This window comes from Plecotus auritus (assembly GCF_963455305.1).
Source record: "Plecotus auritus genome assembly, chromosome: 15".
In the NCBI taxonomy this organism is placed as follows: Eukaryota; Metazoa; Chordata; class Mammalia; order Chiroptera; family Vespertilionidae; genus Plecotus; species Plecotus auritus.
The window spans coordinates 5,221,705-5,243,431 of NC_137781.1; the positions used below are offsets into that span (position 1 = coordinate 5,221,705).

At 44.2% G+C, this 21,727-nt stretch overlaps 1 protein-coding gene across 2 annotated transcripts in view; it reads right to left on the reverse strand.

Moving 5' to 3' along the window:
• The window catches only part of LRRC28 (leucine rich repeat containing 28), a 42,678-nt gene that overhangs the window by 10,904 nt on the left and 10,047 nt on the right, over positions 1–21,727 (reverse strand). For both annotated transcript variants that reach the window (XM_080651634.1, XM_080651633.1), the window contains exons 6-7: positions 8,062–8,268; positions 2,257–2,359 (exon numbers count right to left, since the gene is read on the reverse strand). In XM_080651634.1, coding sequence (XP_080507760.1) covers positions 2,257–2,359; positions 8,062–8,268 — 310 coding nt within the window. The remainder of the gene's footprint in view (positions 1–2,256; positions 2,360–8,061; positions 8,269–21,727) is intronic.

Sequence of the window (21,727 nt, forward strand, 5' to 3'; positions counted from 1 at the left end):
AGAACGCAGGCGGCAAGGGAGGGAGACACAGGGGTTAGGGACCTTTCTGCTGGCCATGGCCAACCTCCCTTGACCTCATCGGAGACTAAATAACACCCACAAAATGATGCAGGAGAGAAAAAGGTCTTTTCTTTTTCTTTTTAGTATATTTTATTGATTTCAGAGAGGAAGGGAGAGGGAGATAGAAACATCGATGAGAGAGAATCGTTGATGGCTGCCTCTTGCACGCCCCCTACTGGGGATCGAGCCCACAACCCAGGCATGTGCCCTGACCAGGAATCGAACTGTGACCTCCTGGTTCATAGGTTGATGCTCAACCACTGAGCCACACTGGCCGGACCTTTTAATGAGCAATTCTGGAACAGAAGGACCAGAATTGCACCTGTGACAAATGCATGCTGAGCTACTAGTAAGCCAACGGACTAAAAATGCCTTTGGGCCTTTATAAGTGGGTCTGCCTCCACTCCCAGACTACCAATGTGAGAAAGCTGACTGTGGTGCTCTCCTTCTAATAACAATTTTGTTTTCTTATTGCCAGTATCAAGGGAAAATGTTACTACACTATTAATAAGAATCATAAAACGTAGGCTACTAGCTAAAAATCTGCATATTTTGCACTGCTATTTATTTTCCGCAAAGATTTGGAGCTCTCAGAAAATTCACTTTCTCTGCTACCAGATACCAAGCCAAGGATTGAAACCTCTCTCCCTGCTCAGAACCAACAGGACTTTCTGGCAGTCACCACCACCTCTAAACACGGGAGCAAGGCCCGCTCTCTCGATCATGGCGCAACCTAAATACATCCCGGCGCCGCCTCTGAAGGCTGGCTTGGTGCGGGGGACACTGCCTCATCCTGGGGGCTGGCCTGCGTCATTCCCTGGATCTCGGTGATGGGGGGCATCTTCCTCCCGGGAAAAGTGGGCCAGCGTGCGGATCCTGGAAGACCTCGGTGGGATCAGCGACAGGAGAAGCACAGCTGTCACAGCAGCTGTGGGCACCGCTGAGCCACACAACTCCGCGGCACATGCCATCACCTGTGCTTCGCAGGGGGCTCTGCAGTCAGCGCCCGGCTTTGTTTCATCAGCCGGCACAGGCGCTGACCTCATTCGTCCAGGGCTCTCCCCAGATCACCAGCGTGTCACCAAGGCTGGCACCTCCGGAGCGATCGCTGCTGGGGGCCCGTCCCCCGGAGCCATGCCGGCAGGGGGACGGCTGTGCTCTGTGCACAAGCTGATCGCCAAACCCTCTCTGGCCGGAGCTGCTGATGGTGAGGCAGGTGAGGCAGGGGGTTGGGGACTGTGGGAGCAGAGTCAAACGTGCTAAGTGGCCTCGGAGGTGTCCCAAGCGACCTTTGGCTGCTTCAGTGAGGGAAGCGAGGCCAGCCAAAAGCCGGTTCTGGAAGCTGGGTGGCCTGTATGAACCCCAAAGCCCTCTGGGAAGCACTTTAAGGTGGGTCCGTCCCACTGTTGTGGGAGGAGCTAAACCTGCCTTTTTTTTTTTTAATTTTTTTAATACGTATATTGATTTTTTAGAGAGAGGAAAGGAGGGGGGGGAGAAAGAGAGAGAGACATCAATGAGACACATCGATCGGCTGCCTCCTGCACACCTCCTACTGGGTGGGGATGGAGCCTGCAACCCAGGCACGTGGCCTGACCAGGAATGCAACCAGCGACCTCTTGGGCCATGGGACACTGCTCAACCCACTGAGCCACGCCAAGAGGGCAGAAGCCATCTTTCTAAAAGCCCGGCTGAGAAGCAGAGGTTATTGCTGCTCTGAAAACAAGTGCCTGTCATTCCCCATCCAATGAAACATCTGCTTTGGTTGCCAGAATCATGATGTGCATGAGAGGCTGTTTCAGACGTTGAATTCTAAATAGTCCAAGTGGTCAAGTTCTAGATCCCAGGGGAGCCCTGCAGGGGAGGGCTGAGGAGGACAGCTTTTACGTTACTGCTGACACCGCCCGTTGCTGTGACTGATACTGAGCTTAGGATGAGATGCAGAAATCCATTTCTCCTTGTGTCCTGTCTGAACTCCCAGCTTACTGGCTGAACTTGAACGACAACGCTCTAACCTGTTTGCCCCATATGCTGAGCTTCTAAAGGTATGTGCTTTAGCATATTAAGGCCAAAGATAAACCTGAGCAGGATTATCAAAACAGCTCATCTCTCCCTCAGTGAGATCAAGACCAAATGATGAAGCAGACACAAAGGCAGCAAAAGAGGCGGGCTACAGGCTGAAACGTGAAGTCCGCTCACCCGTTGCACCCGACGACCTTATTGTACAGGTAGGACGGCAGGCCTCTCAGGTGGGTGTTGTTATCCACGTACACGTACTGCAGTTCTCGAGATCGACCTAAATCTGGACCAGAAAGCAAAGTACCATAACTCCCATAACCACGCACCAACGTAATATGACATGTAAAATTTAATGAAGCGACACGGACACCATCCAAATATGCTCTCAGCTCAGATGTGCCTTTTAGAGTCCCTAGGGCCGTGGTCGGCAAACTGCGGCTCTTTGGCCCCTTGAGTGTGGCTCTTCCACAAAATACCACGGCCTGGGCGAGTCTATTTGGAAGAAGTGGCATTAGAAGAAGTTTAAGTTTAAAAAATTTGGCTCTCAAAAGCAATTTCCATCATTGTACTGTTGATATTTGGCTCTGTTGACTAATGAGTTTGCCGACCCCTGCCCTAGGGGGCTCAAGGAAAGTCTCCGCCTGAGCTGACGCAGCGGTAAGGCGTGTAGGATACACATCACAGGAACCCCGTCTTGGAGTCAGACGCCCAGGGTTTGAATTCTCATTCTCCTATTTACAAAATGTGTGTCCTCAGTGTCACCATCTATACAAAGGGGGGAATAATGCTGCCTCTTAAATTCAATGGGAAATACTAACAAAGTTTCTAAATTATTAAGCAGAATTCTTGGCACACAGCCTTTTCCAATATATGGGAGTTATTTATTATTCCCATGATTATCAGTAAGTGATATTTGGAGGTGTGCCCTCCAGGAGAGGGTCAATTAAGAGAGAATTCTCCCCCTAGCTGGTTTGGCTCAGTGGATAGAGCGTGGGCCTTCAGACTCAAGGGTCCCGGGTTCCATTCCAGTCAAGGGCACGTACCTTGGTTGCAGGCTCAATCCCTGGCCCTGGTCAGGGCGCATGCAAGAGGCAACCAATCGATGTCTCTCTCTCATCATTGATGCTTCTCGCTCTCTCCCTTCCTCTCTGAAATCAATAAATATCTATTTTAGAGAGAGAAAGAGAAAGAATTCTCTTTGGCACGCAGCCAAAGGTACTGGCGCTCTTCTGGACTTGAACTGCACAGAAGAGGACTGGAGGCAATGGCCTTGGGAGATGGTGATTCATCCACTTGAGCCAAGGACACAAAATGGGACATGACAGAGGCGGCGCCTCCCTCCTCTAAGCTACACGAAAGGGAGAGCGTGTGCAAATCAGAGGAGGCTGCGTGCAAAGACGCGAGCGAGCACAAAGCTACAGGAAAGCTGACACTGGCTTTGCCGATAGCCTTAGTCTTCGTTCCTATCCTGGGCGCAGAGGAAAAACGAGGCGTCGATTTAAAACGCGAGCTGGTTTAGAGCTTCTTGTGGGCCTTCCGTTCCAGAGAGTTCTCTCTGCACCTCTGCGGCTGGAGGTGTTATTTTATACAGTAGGCTCGTGATGGAATGAACTACTTTCTTTTTTTAATGTTTTTTTCTATTGTTAATCCTCACTCAAGGATATTTTTTCCATGGATTTTTAGAGAGAGAAGGGAGGAAGGGAAGGACAAAGGGAGGGGGAGAGAGAGACGCTGATGTGAGAGACACAAATGACTGCCTCCCCCACGCGCCCCAATTGAGGGCAGGGAGCAAACCTGCAACCCAGGTATGTGCCCGGGATCAGGAATCGGACCCAAGACCCTTCAGTGCATAGCCTGACACTAACCACTGAACACCACTGGCCAAAGCTGAACTATTTTCTCTTGAAGCTGAAAGAAAACGGGAATCGACTGTGCTAAAATCTATTACATGTTAGCCAGTATACTACATGGCTGTGAGATTTTAATACAGATATGTAAACTTTCCAAGTAACACAATCTCATACAGAGTACGAAAAAGCAGTACTAAAATGACCCGATGAGCCCTAACCGGTTTGGCTCAGTGGATAGAGCGTCGGCCTGCGGACTGAAGGGTCCCAGGTTCAATTCCGGTCAAGGGCTTGTACCTTGGTTGCGGGCACATCCCCAGTAGGAGGTGTGCAGGAGGCAGCTGATCGATGTTTCTCTCTCATCGATGTTTCTAACTCTCTCTCCCTCTCCCTTCCTCTCTGTAAAAAATCAATAAAATATATTTAAAAATAAAAAATAAAAAATAAAAAATAAAATGACCCGATAAAGTGGGCTTTGGCGTCAGAAGCGGGTCTGAACCCCGGCTTTCCACCTTCTGCCTGCGGGGGGAAATGCAAGGCTCCATGCCTGCCACATCCTCTGAGAAATGGAGGTAACAGTACCCTAGCCACAGGCTTGTTGTGAAGATTTAACAGTGTACACAATGCCAGCTCCATCCCTTGCATACTAATGGGCGCCCAATGCATCTTCGTTTATTTTACCTCTCTCTTCTGGATATAAAAAGTCACAGAAGAGCGCGGAATTACAGAGAACCAGGGCACTCCTGCCTGAGCTGACCCAGCACGGCCTGCTGGCGAGGCTGTGACACCTAACACCCTGCAAGGTCACAGGCTTTCCGAGCAGCCAGAGAGCTGTCCGCGGGCAGCACCTCAAGCACACGGAATGGCCTTTCTAATCATATGGAGGCGGACGTGTGAGTGCCTTCTGCATGGAAAAGCTTGGACATATTTCTTCTATTCTGAAAACAGAAAATTTTCACTCAGTAACTAACTCTGTGAATCTTTTTTTTTAAAAAAATGATTTCGGAGAGGGAGAGAGAGAGAGAGAGAGAAACCTCGATGATGAGAGAGAATCACTGGGGATCGAGCCCACAAGCCGGGCATGTGTCCTACCGGGAAACAAACTGTGACCTCCTAGTTCATAGGTCAATCATTGAGCCCCACTGGCCGGGCAATAATTGCCTTTGGAAGATACCACTGACCCACCAGCTAATGAGATGGCGTGTTTTCTTCCTGCTATTAATTTCAATGGGCCAATATCTTGCAATAAAACATGTCATGCAATAACACCCTTCCTAGTTCCTGTGCGAAAATGCTCAGTACGTGAACTTCATAAAGCGAGGAAGTGAACATCTGCACAGATGTGAAAGCCACAAAGAACTTCTTCATGTGGCTTTCTAAAGTGTCCAAAATGTTTTCCTTTTTTCCTTCCAGACGCCCAGATCAAAGTATTGTGACTTGCAAATTAGCAAAAGCTAGCAGTCTTGCACAGACTCCAACTCTTTTTCATTGAACTTCAAGGCTCTGGCATATGCGGTCCACATGGCTGCCGAGGGAACAAGAAGGTCCTGTGTGTGGGTGCTTGCTGTGTAACTGAACTGTACAAGCAAGCACGGCACCACAGCCCGGGCCAGGACCAACAGGGTCTGTTTACTGAGACCTAACCAGTGTGAAACTCACTCCTTTTATCAAAGATGAATGATGGATTCTCTTCAAGACGACGACGGGGCAGGAGGGACGGCACCATGAAAGCAACAGACCAAAACAGGTTGTTGAGAATGGTCTATCAACATTATACCAATTATCAGTTGGGTAAATTGGATCTATAATTAGTCATAATTACATTTTTAATGCCTATAAAATGTGGGTATCTTCGTAATGAATGTAGAGTAATTTATAGTCTATTCAGAAAATACTTTAAAGCTAATATAAACTACCTACATGAGCCCAGTCAGTGTGGCTCCGTGGTTGAGCGTTGACCTATGACTTAGGAGGTCCAGTGCACATGCCCAGGTTTTGGGCTCCATTCCCAGTAGGGAGTGTGAAGGAGGCAGCCGATTAATGATTCTCTCTCATCATGGATGTTTCTCTCTCTCCTTCTCCCCTCCTCCCTCTGAAATCAATAAAAACATACTAAAAACTAAAAAATAAATAAATTACCTACATGATGCCTTTTACAAAGAGAACTTTTCAACCACTTTTTCAGAATAATGAATTTTTTAAGGGCTAGCTTCTTCAAATACTCACCCTCCACTAAATCTTTTACATAGTCATATTCTTTCCGATCTATTCAACTTCTACAAAGTGAGATTTCACAGTGAATTATAATTTAAGCAGATGCTTTATACAGAGTAAATCAACAACTGGTACGTTCTAAGTGGGTTTTAATGACTTTGAATGAAGTGCCCCTTTGCTGCTGGTTTAAATATGCAGGTGTCAGTGTCTCTAAGTCGAATTCGGTGCCACAGCTCAGGTAACAAAGGCGTTATTACAAGCAGGGGGCTCGATTCTGTGCTAGAAGCTCGGGGCACAAAAGTGAAGACTCGCAGCTCCACCCTTGCTTCCAGCCTGGGGCAACAACGGAAATGGTTCACACTGACTGCGTGCTCACGCAGTAGTTACAGTGATACAAGTGCTTTAAAAGGATCTTCTCAATTCTCCCAAGAGCACGAGGAAGTAGGTATTGATATTGCCCTGTTACTGAGATTTATACAAACCAGAAAGCCTTCCTAAGCCCGAGCTCACACAGCTATTCGGTGGCAGAGCGGGAATTTAAATGGGGGGGCTGCCTGCTTCACTGTGAGTTAGACGACCTCCGCCAACAGATCACTCCACGGAAGTGGGGCCATCATCCCGTAACTAGGAAATGATACTGCTAAGCACGCTGCACGGGGGCAGTGGGTGCCCCGAGGGCTGGCACAGTGCCCAGCATACAGGTGTGACGTCAGGAGGCACTGCCCAAGAGTCAAGTGATGAACGAAGTGTCTAGCTTCCTTAAAAGCCCAGATCACTGTGAGACAGTTCTGTCTTCCAGATTTAGGGCAGTGATTTCAGTAAGTCCCAGGAATTCCTTCAGAGGAGACCCTAGGGGAGGAGACTCATGATGACGACGGTCCAGCACAGACTGGGGGGTTTCACGTTGAAATTTTTAAGTGGCACTTTTGTTTCTTACCAGTTAAAATAATTCGATTCTCAGTGAAAATAAATTTATTGTTTTATTAAAGGCCAATGTTTGTTTACATATATTATGTCAGAACGGGCCAACTACAGAAGTCTGCTTGGATAATGCTCCTTATTAGCCAGAGTGACATCTCTTGTGTGTGTGTGTGTTTTTTTTTCACCTGAGGATATTTTTCCAGTGATTTTGAGAGAGAGTGGAAGGGAGGGGGGAGACAGAGAAAGAGAAACATTGATGTGAGAGAGACACATCGACTGGCTGTCTCCCGCAGGCTCCCTGGCCTGGGATCAAGCCTACAACCGAGGTACATGCCCTTGACCGGTATCAAACCCAGGACCCTTCAGTCCATGGGCCGATGCTCTATCCACTGACCCAAACTGGCTAGGTCCAGAGTGATATTTCAAGCTCAGTCTTTAAAAATGTCTAGTCTGGTTACCTGGCAATGCTAATCATTAGAACACCCTATACAAATGTTTCTACATAGAAGCCCACATCGAAGCAGACATATCTGTACTAGTGGCCACCCTTTCATGTTGCCCTATAACCCCCGTCAATTGTAATGTTATCTACATGAAAAATATAATACATATGTGTACATACACATACAGGGTGTCCCAAAAACGTATACACACTTTAACCGCTGATGGCTCCATTTTGAAAATGAAATGGAAATGTGTGTAGACATTTTCTGGGACACCCTGTATATGTCAATACTTTCTCAGAGTAAATCATCTCACATTTCACATGTTTTGTCCCTAATCACATTTTTAGCGCAGATTTTTTTTCCTTTTAATCTCAAATCCCGAAACGAACTGTGTTACCTGGGCAGGAAGCCTTCCTCCCGGCACAGGTGGATTTAGAGAGGAAGCTTCAAGGTCAACAGAATGGAGAAAACGAACTCCTCCTTCCTCATCAAGGACCCAGAGGTGTTCTATCCCACTCCCTGCCCCTTGGCTTTCTCACAGCCACACGCTCACTTACCAAGCGGCAAAAATGCGAGCCGGTTTCCAGCCATGGAGAGCTCATTGAGGCTGGGCAGCTGGCAGAGGTGGCGCGGCACACACCACAGCCGGTTCCGGTCCACGGTGAGGTACTGCAGAGAAAGGCACAGGTGAAGCCTCTCGGGTAAAGCTAGCAAACGATTGGTAGAAATGTCTAGTGTCTGCAGCTCCTTCAAATCGCCAACCTCTACAACCAAAATCAAAATGAAGATAAATCGCATCCTCATCACATCAGTTAGGCCGAGTAAATAAAATGAATCAATACTGCAACAGTTCAACCAAATAAACCCAGTGGCTGCAACTATTTCCACAGATATGAATGGGGAGGCACGGGGTTGAGGTCTAGTAGGCAAATGATCCAACGTGGGCAGGTGTCTTTAAAGGAGCCTGCCAGAATTGCTTTTTAAAAAATATTTTTATTGATTTCAGAGAGGAATGGAGAGGGAAAGAGATAGATAGAAAGAAACATCAGTGATGAGAGAATCACGGATCGGCTATCTCCTGCACACCCCCTACTGGGGATGGAGCCCACAACCCCGGGCAAGCGCCCTGACCAGGAATCGAACCGTGACTTCCTGGTTCATAGGCCGATGCTCAACTACTGAGCCACACAGGCTGGGCAAGTATTATGTTTCTTTTTAATAAAATTGTCTATAATTAATTTTATCCTTTAACATTACTGACACCTTCAAAAATATTGATAAGTCATCTTGAAATTAGCGTGGTATCACTGATAAAGAGTTTCAATGCATTCTTTTTAGAATATTAGTGGAATCTTACTCTTTCCAGCTGGTCTCCCCGTCACCACCCCACTCCCCAAGGAGTGAACATCAGTTCGCAGACTCTATTTCCTTCGTGTGCCTGGAATAATCCTAACTTCACGGCTGTCTGCACGGTTTCCTTTCATGCTACACCTACAATACCTTACAACTTTGCAGCTACTTATAGAATATCCTGAAAATGACTTCCCTGTGGCCACGCACTAATTACTTACACGAAGCATAAAAATAACACGAGAGCGCAGTTTCTAAAGAGAAAGCAGCAGGCTCCCTCTGGACCATCATTCTCTGCTGATGCACACTGACCTCATCTGAAATTGAAACGGGAATGGGAAGGAAGCCACCCACTCCATGCCAGGGCAGTGACCACAGAGTCAATAGCAAGGCTTGGTATCTTTCAAGCGCTGGCTTTTTCCGGCACCACCAAGACAGCTCTAATTTAAGCCGCCAAGCACACCAGGGAAGGGAGAGCACACGGAGACATAAAGGACGATATTTCAGCGCCAGGTTCCGTTCTGTGTAACAGTGTGTCCCTCTTTATACTCATTGGCTCTCTCTACCGGTAGACCGGCGTTGGAAGGCCCATTCTCTGTACATAGAAATACATTCAAGCCATAACCCTATCACTCACCAGCCGTGCAACTTTGGGTTATTTACTCAAATATTTCGATGTGGTAGTTTGATGTTTAAAAAATCATCTACAGCCTGGCTGGCATGGCTCAGTGCTGGAGTATCGACCTATGAACCAGGAGGTCATGGTTCAATTCACAGTCAAGGGCACATGCCCAGGTTGCAGACTCTGTCCCCGGTAGGGGGCGTGCAGAAGGCAGCCGATCCATGATTCTCTCGCATCACTGATGTTTATCTCTCTCTCTCTCTGAAATCAATAAAAATATATTTTAAAAAATAAGTAAGAAATCATCTACAAAAACACCAGAATAACATGTACCTAAAATGTACCTAAAGTGATTAAATAAAACATCCGTAGATTCAACAAGACATGGCAGAAAACAATTATTTTTAATTTTCAGCTCATTAAATCGTAATTTCTAAATGTAAATTCTAAATATGAGTGCCTTTTTAATGGATGCAGTTTTATCACAGAATCAATTATGAACACAGGATGTTCATGTTTGATATGTTTAACACAGAGAAAGGGGCCCTTAGAAAGTAGATGATCTTTCAGAAAATGGGTAGGACTACCTTGGTCAACTAAAAAAATGAAAACCAATCGTACGGAGCTTGCTGTATATTCATAAGAATGTATGGCAGGTTATGTTTAATAACAAACAATCACAAGAAAGAATAAAACTAACAGTATCTGAAAGCTCATTGAAAAAAGTCTATTCACTATGCATTTGTCTAATAGAAGTAATATCAAACAAGCAATTAAGAAGTCCTCTTAATTAGCAAAGACAATTACATATTATTTGTGAGCTTCAAAATAAAATGCTCTAAAACACCTGACATCGGAGAAACACAACAGACACTGACAGGACTTAAATATTTAGGTGTGGGTGTCAAACTTGGCAACTAATTCCCAGTAGAAATTTTAAAATGTGAAAGACATACTTCGAAAAAAAAAAAAAAATCACTGCCCTAACCGGTTTGGCTCAGTGGATAGAGCTTCAGCCTGCGGACTGAAGGGTCCCAGGTTCGATTGGCCAAGGGCATGTACCTTGGTTGCGGGCACATCCCCAGTAGGGGGTGTGCAGGAGGCAGCTGATCGATGTTTCTAACTCTCTATCCCTCTCCCCTCCTCCCTGTAAAAAATCAATAAAATAACATTTTTTTTAAAATCACACTGTTTTGACATTTTACCTGGTGCTTTGTGTGCAATTAAATTATGCACTAAAGTTTCTTTCAATGTCATTCAAAATAAGTTTCTTACCAGGCGTTTATTTGTTATCTAACCAAATGGTTGATCTGACCCGAGCAAAATGCCCGAGACTACTGTAGAAGATAAGAAACTGTTTCTTGAAAGTGCTCTTCCGGAGTGCCAACTATAATCTAAACCACTGCTAGACAGAAGTGGCCTCTAGCTCTTCTTAAGATACAGCCGGTCTTTGAAACTGAAAAGCATTTATTCTAAAACTTAGCATCTGTATCATTGCTTTGTGTCAGTACACGAATTGCTACTTAGAAAAATCCTTTATTGTCTTCATTCTGCAAGATTAATGGAGACCACATACGCAGATTTTCATTCCTATGTTATATCTCAGTGATTGTCTGCTTCCCAGATTTCTTCGAGGCAGGCTTTCTTCCCTCTTCACTGAGGTAGCACAATGGAGTTTTTGACCTGAATGAGATCCCCAGGTGTCCATTGTTGGCATAAAACTATTAGAACCGCTGCCTCAAGAAATATCACGGCATCACAGTCCAGCATAAAAATTTATTTCTTATTTTACTACTTTGAAAAGATTAACTACCAACAACCCGTATTACACTATCTGAATAAAATATCATTATAATGATTGCTTTCATTTCACTTTCTAAACTCAAATTAGTATAGGGAGCCCGGCCGGCGTGGCTCAGTGGTGAGCATTGACCTATGAACCAAGAGGTCAACGGTTCGATTCCCAGTCAGGGCACATGCCCGGGTTGTGGGCTCAAACACCAGTAGGGGGCGTGAGGAGGCAGCCGATCGATGTTTCTCTCTCATCGATGTTTCTATCTCTCTCCCCCTCTCCCTTCCTCTCTGAAATCAATAAAAATATATTATATAAGTGGCTTAAGAATATTTCAAAAGAGTGGGGCCGAAGGTGGTGTGAAGAGCTGGGTGAAGTCTCTCCACCGAAAATAAGCAGAACACTGGACCAAACCTGTAAAGAACCAACTATTTCAGGACCCTGGAAACCACCCAAAGGCAGACAAATTCGTAAGTGTCTATTCTTGGAAACCTGTTAAAGCTTCATTCAAGAACAGCGGGAGTCTGCAGCCTTTATTGCTTGGGGTGGCTCCGCTCCCATCCAGGCCCCGAGCTCCATCTCAAGAATGTGAGCTTACCAAGGCAGGGCTGACGAGGAATGGCTAGGACAACCGGCAGTCTGGCAGTCAGAGAGAGCATCCTTGCCTTGGGGGTGGGGAAAAAATCTCACAGCCCTTTTTCCCTTTTTTTTTTTTTTTTTTTAGCTAAAAGTGGCAAACGGTGTAGGAGAAGAATGAGGAAAACATGTGCTTTGCGAGCCTGGGATTCAGACCCCGCTGGAATGAGTGGTTGAACAGCCATAAATTTAATTGGGCGATTCTGGAAATGAGAGAGCAGATGAAGTGCTAGCTCTGCTCTCCACAAATCCTTCCACAACCGAGGAGCCATGTGTCCATGCAGGGAAGGCCCGAGAGTCTGCACAAAGTCAACAGCAGAGCAGATGTGACAGCTGACTCGCTCTGACAGCACTTGACAATCCAAACACGTTTCAATTCGCGTAAGACGGGAGCTTCACGGGCTGGAAGTGTTTGAGCAAACTTCTGTCCAAAGCAATGGCTGCCCCTCAGCTATACAGACATCGTGGCTACCCCTGCGGAGCCAGGTTAAAAAACACAAGACTGAACTCTGAGCAGCTACATACCACCGAGGGGAAAAGAGTCTGAAACTTAAACCGCAGGAAGGAACAAGAATTTAAAAAATAAAACAACTTTCAGAAAAATAAATCAAAATCCAAAGTTGTCCTAATATGTTAACTAAATTCTCCAGTTTTCCACAACAACAAAAATACAAGATAGCGAAGTGTGACCCATAACCAAGGGTGCGTGGGGGGGGGGGGGGGAAATGGGGAGAAGCAGTCAACAGAAACTAACTCTGAATGCGTCCAGATGTTGAACTTGGCAGAGATTTCAAAGCAGCTGTTACAAATGTGTTTAAAGAAGCAAAGGAAACTATGTCAAAAACTAAAGAAAACGATGATGACAATGACTCAATCAATAGAGAATCTAAATAGAAAAAGAAAAGCCATAGAAACAGCCAAGGAGCCATCCTAAAGTGGAAAATACAGCAACTGAAATAAAATAGTCACTAGATGGTCTCAGGATCAGATGTGACATGGTGGAGGAAAGAACAGTAAACTCAAAGACATGTCAATAGGAATTACTGAATTTGGAGAATAGAAAAAAAAAAAAATCAACAGAAAATGATCAGCACCTCAGAGACCTGTGGGATGCCATCATATCTACAACGGGAGTACCAGAAGGAGAGGAAAACGAGAAAGTGGGAGAAAAAAGTATGTTAAAAGACAATGGCTGAAAATGTTCTATGTTTGATGACAAGCATTAATCTACGGATCCAAGAGGTTCAGTGAATTCCAAGTAGGAAAAACACGAAGAAATCCCTACCTAGAGCCCTAACCGGTTTGGCTCAGTGGATAGAGCATCAGCCTGCGGACTGAAAGGTCCCAGGTTCAATTCCGGTCAAGGGCATGTACCTTGGTTGCGGGCACATCCCCAGTAGGAGGTGTGCAGGAGGCAGCTGATTGATGTTTCTCTTTCATCAATGTTTCTAACTTTCTCTCCCTATCCCTTCCTCTCTGTAAAAAAATCAATAGATTAAAAAAAAAAAAAAAAGAAATCCCTACCTAGACACATCAGAGTCAAACTGCTGAAAGATAAACAAAAACAGAAAAGCTTCCATGAGAGCCAAAGCCGGTGTGGCTCAGTGGATGAAGCATCGGCCTGCGGACCGAAGAGTCCCAGGTTTGATCCCAGTCAGGGCACGTGCCCGGGTTGTGGGCTCCATCCCCAATGGGGGGTGTGCAGGAGGCAGCCGATCCATGATTCTCTCTCATCAGTGATGTTTCTCTCTCTCTCTTCCCCCCTCTCCCTTCCTCTCTGAAATCAATTAAAAAATATATTTTGTAAAAGTAACTGTTAAGATATTTTTAAATTATTATTACTAGGAAAAAACTGCAACATGAATAGAGTGCATTTAAGAAATTAAGTTTACTGACTGCAAAAATATCGGTATAGTAGTTCTTCCCAAATGTTTTGCGTTGCCTAGTAACCAGCGGATACCATTTTGAGTCTCTGACAACAGAGACCTCCCCTCTGCCCATCTCTGTGGCAGCCAACACCTTGTTAGGACAGAGCCCTCTCCCCCAGGAAAGCAAAGCGAAGCCAGTAGCAGAGGAACTCTGAGTCAGTCTCCGTGGGATGCGGGTTTGAAGAGCACTGGAATACACTGGGAGGCAGAGGACTAAGGCAGGGAGGGGAGTACAGAGGGAGGGAACCTGACGAGGACTGGACATCTGCCCTATTTACAAAAGGTGAGGAGCAGGCCATCTTAAGGACGGACTATTTTTAAGGATTAAAACCGGACCACTTTTGGTCAAGAAATCCATGATGGTCAGTATTCTTTCTTACTAAAACTGTTGGGTGGCATTTATACAACACAAAAATCTTAATCCTAAAGTTGATATAATTTGACTCCTAAGTTTACGTTACATCCATTTTGTTGCATGTTGTGACTCATACTGCTCTAGTGTGATTCAGAGCGTCCAAGTGGTAGAATGAATTGTTCAAAGATGATCAGGATGGACAGCTGACCCTCATTAGACAATAAAAGGCAGAGTCTAGAACAGGGGTGGGCAAACTTTTTGACTCGAGGGCCACAATGGGTTCTTAAACTGGACCGGAGGGCCGGAACAAAAGCATGGATGGAGTGTTTGTGTGAACTAATATAAATTCAAAGTAAAGGAGCGGAGGGGAGAGCAAGAGAACTGGATAGAACAGCTGGATCCGGCCCGCGGGCCGTAGTTTGCCCAAGGCTGGTCTAGAAGAAATACATCAAGGTCGGCAGGAGCAAAGAAGGGACCTCAAGACTCTTCTCCAAATTCAGAGGCAATAAGCCTGAAGACCAAGGATATGCCAGGCAAGAAGCACCGACAGGAAGGACCAGTGTGAGCAGACAGGAAAGCAGCCGGCGCTCTAACATTCAAGGAAGCACCCAGCGCCAACCCGCCCAGCGTACAGGGAGGACGCCGAACACAAGGATGCCCACAGTGCAGGAGCCACCACAGCCACCAGCCGTGCAGGGGTAGGGGCAGGGGCAGGGGCAGCCTTACAAAACCAGGTGTGTTTTCCTTTTGTGAAGTGTATCTCTGTCAGAGCTTTCTTTCATTTCCTCACACAAAAGCACATTACATTTGCATCTTATCAACTCTGTTATATTAGGCTATTTTGAATGGTATCACGCACGCACGCACGCACGCACACAATAATGGAATAGAGTGAAGTAAATTTGATGCATTTATTCATTCACTGAAAGAGAAAGTGCTTTTTACAAGTTGACACAATACCCTGGCCGGTGTGGCTCAGGTTCCATCCCTGGGCCTGGCCGGGGTGGAGGGGGCACATTCAGGAGGCAACCCATCAATGTAAGCCACTCACATAGATGTTTCTCTCTCTCTCCCTCTCCCTCTGCCCCCTTCCTTCCACTCTCTCTAAAAATCAATGGGCAAAAAATTCTTACCCAAATACAAAATTAAAACTACAAAAAGGAAGGGTGATTTTGGAAAAGGAAACAACACATCGTTTAGGGTGAATGCGTGTTCCAACAAAACCGACTTTTATTTAGACGGCGTGGGTTAGCCGAGTTCCTTTAAATAGTTAGGGATTTGTGAAGTGCAAAGCTCATGTAACGTAATGTAATGTAATCTGTGTTTTCCACAAATCCCCATTGGTCCATTTACTTAAGAAACCCATGCTTGCTGGCTGGGTGCCAGCATACCAAACCTGCCCAGCAGTGCATACTTGCATTTCTGTTACTAAATTAGGAAGCCAAAGCAGGCAACGTCAGGGCCAGGAGCGGGGAGAAAAGGTTCGGCATCATTAGCCGGCACGGCTTCTCCACAGCAAGATCATTATAAGATATTTAATTTTTAATTAGAAATGCCCAAGTAATTCAGCCTAATAAGAAGCAATGCGAAGAGATAATTAAATGAAGACAAAGGGAGAAGTAAAAACATTTCACCAAAGTAGCCTCCTAAATAGCCTTAATCATCATGTTGAAAAGAAATTAACTACCGCCACTTGAGGCTTCACGTCTCAGTGACTGATCCTGAAATGCTGCCAGCTTTTCCCTGAGGAAGAAATGGGGCGGTTATCCATCCCCATTTTTACTAAGATTTACTGACATGCTTGATGTAGAGCACTGCCCAGAGCAGCGGTCACCAACTGGTGGTCCGCGAGGGCCTAACGGTAGGCGCCCGCTGGTTTAGAGCAGGGGTGGGGAATGTCCGGGCCATGGAATCATTTGGTCTGGCCCTGCCACGGCATTAAGGGTGAGTTAATTAAATATCTGACCAAATACAGCAGGCTAATTTTTAAGTGGATAAGTGTGTATGGCCTGAGAATGATGTTATAAATATCCAAATGGCCCTTGGCCCAGGGTAGAACATTCAAAGAGACTCGAGTGGAGAAACACAAAAAGGATTTCAAGAGAACAAAATCACTGTGTTGAAGTTCAAAGTCATTTTTAAGATGACATAAACATATAGAAGGATAAATATGAATTTTCCACTTTCCAAATTTCACTTGCCCCTAGTTAGCATGTCCGAGAGGTTTAAAAAGACAGTGGTTGTTAATTAACATTCCTGCAAGTATGTGTGAACATATCCCAATCCTTTATCGAAAGCTAAAGAATCTTAAAGATAATGGGAGAATTTTAGTTCTGGCAATAGCTGAATGATATTCTTCTTATAAACATTGTGTTAAATATTGATAAATGGATATTTGCTACAAAAGCTATATTTTTATGTGGGTGAAATGTATTTAATGCCAGGATATGTAAATTACAGAAAATTAAATAACGAAGTCTGAGCACTATAACAGGCACTGACTTATCAAACATGATTAAAAAAAAAAAAAGATGTTCATAATACTACTTTAGCAATACAGAAATTAATTCTTGTTTATAAAAAAGCCACAGACACAACAAGAAACAAACTACAATGTATCCATGTAACAACAACAACTAAATAAATAATAAAAGCCACGGAGTGAAGACCCCTTGCCAGTACGCATCCTAACTGTTTGGTGTCTTTTCATTCAATAGATATATTTACATGATCTCTACAGGACATTGAAATGCATTTAGGACATTGATCTGAGTCAAAACCCAGAGTCTTTAGCTTCTTCTTGCTCAACTCCCACAGCCAGGAGCTGGCCACCAGTGAATAGCAGAAGCAGGCACACGGGGGGTGGGACAAACAGACACAGCTTCCCTCTTCTCAAGTCTGTCTATCCTTCAACTATCCCCCCTCCAGGAGTACAATGCAGAGCGTGTCATCTGGCTCCTGGGCTGGCCCGTCCCCGTCCCCGTATTACTGGTAAGAGGAACAATGTTATGTATGGAAGGCACAACAGAATTAGAGACCCAAGCTTAAAGTTCTAAGTTACATAAATAAATAAATACAAGAAATAGATTGAGTCTGGCCAGTGTGGCTCAGTGGTTGAGCACCAACCTATGAACCAGGAGGTCACGGTTTGACTCCCGGTCAGAGCACGTGCCCAGGTAAGGGGCGTGCAGGAGGCAGCCGATCCATGACCCTCTCTCATCGCTGATATTTCTAACCCCCTCTCCCTTCTGCTCTCTGAAATGAATAAAAACGTATTTAAAAAGAAGAACTAGGTTGAGCGATTAGAAATTATACTGGTTAGTATAATGATCCCCAGGGATCACTTTGATACAAAGTCTTCCATTCCATTTCTACCTTCTTATTGCTCCCACATATGCATAAACATATACACACAGATGGAATGCCCCAAAAGGGAGAGAAATAAACTTTCTTTGGTGGTAAAAAAAAAAAAAAATCAATGAAATTTGATTTTTTTTCTAAAGAAATTTGGAAAAGAACAAAGTTGAAGGAATTACACAAGCTCACTTCAAAACGTCCTATAAAGCTACAGTAATCGAGCCAATATGGTATTGCCATAAGGACAGACATAAAGACTAATGGAAACAGAACATTTGAAATAAACCCATATGTTCATGGTCAGTCAACTGATTTTCAACAAAGAAAAAACAGTCTTTCAACAGATTGTACTGGAAAAACTGAATATCCCATATCTAAAAATACCCAAACCCTTTCTTCACATCACATACAATAATTACCTTGAAAATTTTTTGTGGCCCTAGATTTGGCGAATAGTTCTTAAATGTGATGTCAATAGCATACTCCAGCAAATAAATAAAAAAACAGATAAATTGGGCTTCCTCAATTTTTAAAACTTCTGCTCTTCAAATGATAGATATTTAAGTTTCCCACACTGAGAATTCCATGGAGCTTTAAGAATTGTGAATGTTCAATAAGGCAAAAGCCCATAAAATTAATGGCACTTGGTCCCTAGGCCTCCATTTGCTTATCCAATGTGGTAGCTAAATTGTAACTTGATGGGCTGTGATTTTCCTTCCACCGCTAACATCCAACATCAGAGATTATGGTAACTCCGATGGGCTTGATTTTATGAAGGGCATAATGACAGCCTTGGATATCTGCTTTCTGTTTCTAAAAGGCATGACATAACAGCGTATGAGGGCTTACATATTGTGTATATTACATAATGTTAATTTTCAAAAGGGGATAATAAAAAGTATTAAACCAAGAACTGTGATGTCAATTATGTGTGGAGCGTGGAGGAGAACTTGGTAACAACCCATATCAAACTAAATTTTGTTTAATTACTTCTATTACATCAACCCTTGGCAAATCATAAAGCTTTTCATTCACTAAAACAATCATTAACTTCCAAATTACTTGCAGAATAGTCAGTCCGATTTAAATTAAAACCTTTGACAGATTAAGCCATAATTTATAGATGAAGTAAGCACCAAGCCTGTTCCCATAACATATAAAAAAATAAATTTTTTACATATTGAAGACACTTTTTAACAAATATTTATTTCAGCACATACCCTATATCCTACCTGTTCATTTTTCTTCACAATTATATGGTCTGACACGAAACTAGAATTTTCTGATCATGTCATAAAACAATACCTCTAAAATACTGCAAGTTGATTTAGATCCAAAAATAAAATTAAATCTCTGAATTGTCAATAATAGGTTGTGTCTTAAAAACATGCAACCCGGGCATGTGCCCTGACCGAGAGTCGAACCGTGACCTCCTGGGTCATAGGTCGATGCTCAACCACTGAGCCACACTGGCCGGGCAGTACTCTGTTTATGGTTCATACAGCACCACGCCTGTCACAGACCATGGCGAAGAAAATTAATTGTGTGCAGAAAGGGAAGAGAAACAGCACCGCGTGTGAGGTGAAGTTGGGTGATCATCCCTGAAGATTTCAAACTGGATCTCTGCTGCTATGTCAGCTGCTTTTAAATCTTTTCAACAGAGGAACAGTCCAGGCCTTAGTCAGTGGTATGAGGGAGAGGAGAGGGCTTCCAAGTCTGAAGGACTAACTTTCCTTCTTTTGCCTTTTTTTTTTTTTTTTAAAGCATCATCATGCCCAGTGGGTGTGGCTCAGCGGTTGAGCAGCAACCTATGAACCAGGAGGTCATGGTTTGAATCTCAGCCAGGGCACATGCCCGGGTTGCGGGCTCCATCCCCAGTAGACCTGAGCCTACCCCTCTACTCCTTTAAGTAATCAAATGAAGTCCGGCATTCCTTAACAGAGCTCAGGGGTCTGTGGACCAGGGCTCTGCTCTCGGGGACTGGGTTTGGCCCTCAGGGATGCCCTGAGCAGCCTGGCTCTGCCCTTGGGGTCTGGAAAGCCCCATGCAAAAGGCGCACTCCCTGTACCAGGAGATGTTCTAACGGCCAGAGACCGGGACTCAAGGCCAAGGGAAATCAGTACAAACAAACCTTGTTACCCTGACCTTGATCTTCCCTGTCACTTTCCCACAATGCACTGTCCTAGCCCCAGCCCCTCTGCCCTATCAAGTTTTCACAATGTGCTACTCTCTGTCTAATCCAACGTGTGAGGATTTGGCTCCAACTGCTCTTTGGGGTCTTCCCTTTTCTTTATGAAGGCTCTGAGCACATGTCAAAGTTACTAATTACCAGTTGTATACTCTCCTGCAAAATGCATACCAGTGAGGGCGCTCAGGAAACCCCTCTAATGCATTCTTAGATCCTAATCTTAAAACCCTCTATAGCCACTAGGTATTTCAAATGTTTCCAACTTTTCAAACATGATCTAAAATTATAAACACTGATTACGATCTTATATTCAAAGTGTATTGGACCACAACAAATACACATAGTAAAACGTTTAGTCTTTCGAGGGGATATAACGCATAAGAAGTCTACACGGCCTGGCCAGCATGGCTTAGAGGTTGAGTGTCGCCCAATGAACCAGGAGGTCACGGTTCAATTCCCAGTCAGGGCACATGCCTGCGTCATAGGCTGGATCCCCAGTGTGGGCGTGCAAGAGGCAGCCAATCAATGATTCTCTCTCATCATCGATGTTTCTCTCTCTCGCTCATTCTCCCTTCCTCACTGAGATCAATAAAAATATATTCTTTTAAAAAAGGAAGTCTACATGTACTAGCATGGACCAGGTAGAAGGGAGATCAATCACACAGTCACATGTCTATTGTCATCAAATGGAGACAACATGGCATCCCTCACATTCTTAAAAACTATGATTAAAATACATTTCCATAGTATGTGCCCAAACATAATCAAACATTTGCAGAGGTGCACCTAGCCCAGGGGTGGGCAAACTTTTTGACTCGAGGGCCACCATGGGTTCTTAAACTGGACCGGAGGGCCGGAACAAAAGCATGGATTGAGTGTGTATGTGAACTAATATAAATTCAAAGTAAAGGAGCGGAGGGGAGAGCAAGAGAACCGGATAGAACAGCCGGATCCGGCCCGCGGGCCGTAGTTTGCCCACGGCTGTCCTCACCCATTCAAATTATATCACTGAAATTACCTCATAAAGAGAGATATAAAGTGAATTATATCTAGACCTAGTCCATTGCTCTTCATGATAGCCTAGAAGGGAAAAAAGTCTATACATGGCTCAAAATACATTGCTATTACCGCATATGACTTTACTCAAAACAAGCAAAAACAAACACAGACAACAGAAATAAGCTAAGGTGATAAAGTCAGGGATAAATGCGTCCAACCTATTAAGCAACAGGTGTGATATAAATAAAAAATTACACGAAAGGAGTCAGGAGACCTATGTCCTTCGCTGGTGAGTAGGAAGCAGTCAATGCTATCGGCCGCACATCCTTAGCCTCCTAGAGTATATAATGGAAGGAAATGGCCACATTCTACCACAAAATGTCTTACGTTACAGGAAAAGAGAATAATGGAATACAAAGAACAATGGCTTAACAGGGAATTCTATTCTCATATGTTACTTACACATACATAAAAAGGGCTTCCAAGCAGTGTTATATCCATCCAGGCATTTTGATTCTACAATGTATATCTTTCTAAGTCCCATCTAGGAAAATTTAAAGTATCCTTTTAATGATACATTTCCGAGGTAATCTCCAAAAGAGAATCTAATTTCCTGAATATCTGGATATGTGAACCTGACTGAGCCTAATTACTGACAATAAAATCTAAAGGAAAGACCATATTCCTATACTATAGTGAAAATCCTTATATTAACTATAGTTTTGCATGTTTGGAGTAAAATTATATGCAGTAATAGCAATGTATTTTGAATAGAAACTTCTGAAAAGACATTATATGAGGTTAAGAAATTATTTTTTAAACAGACTGACTGCTATACCAGTACCGTATTTGTAAGCAATATTGAATCTCTATGTGAAGGCCAGCACATCAAGTCTCAAAACTAATCATGTATTGTGTATTCATCAAGAAATTTCTGTACTTGCAAAACTTTGGAGAAAGGACTTCTTAAGTCATAAAGAAATATTACGACCAAAT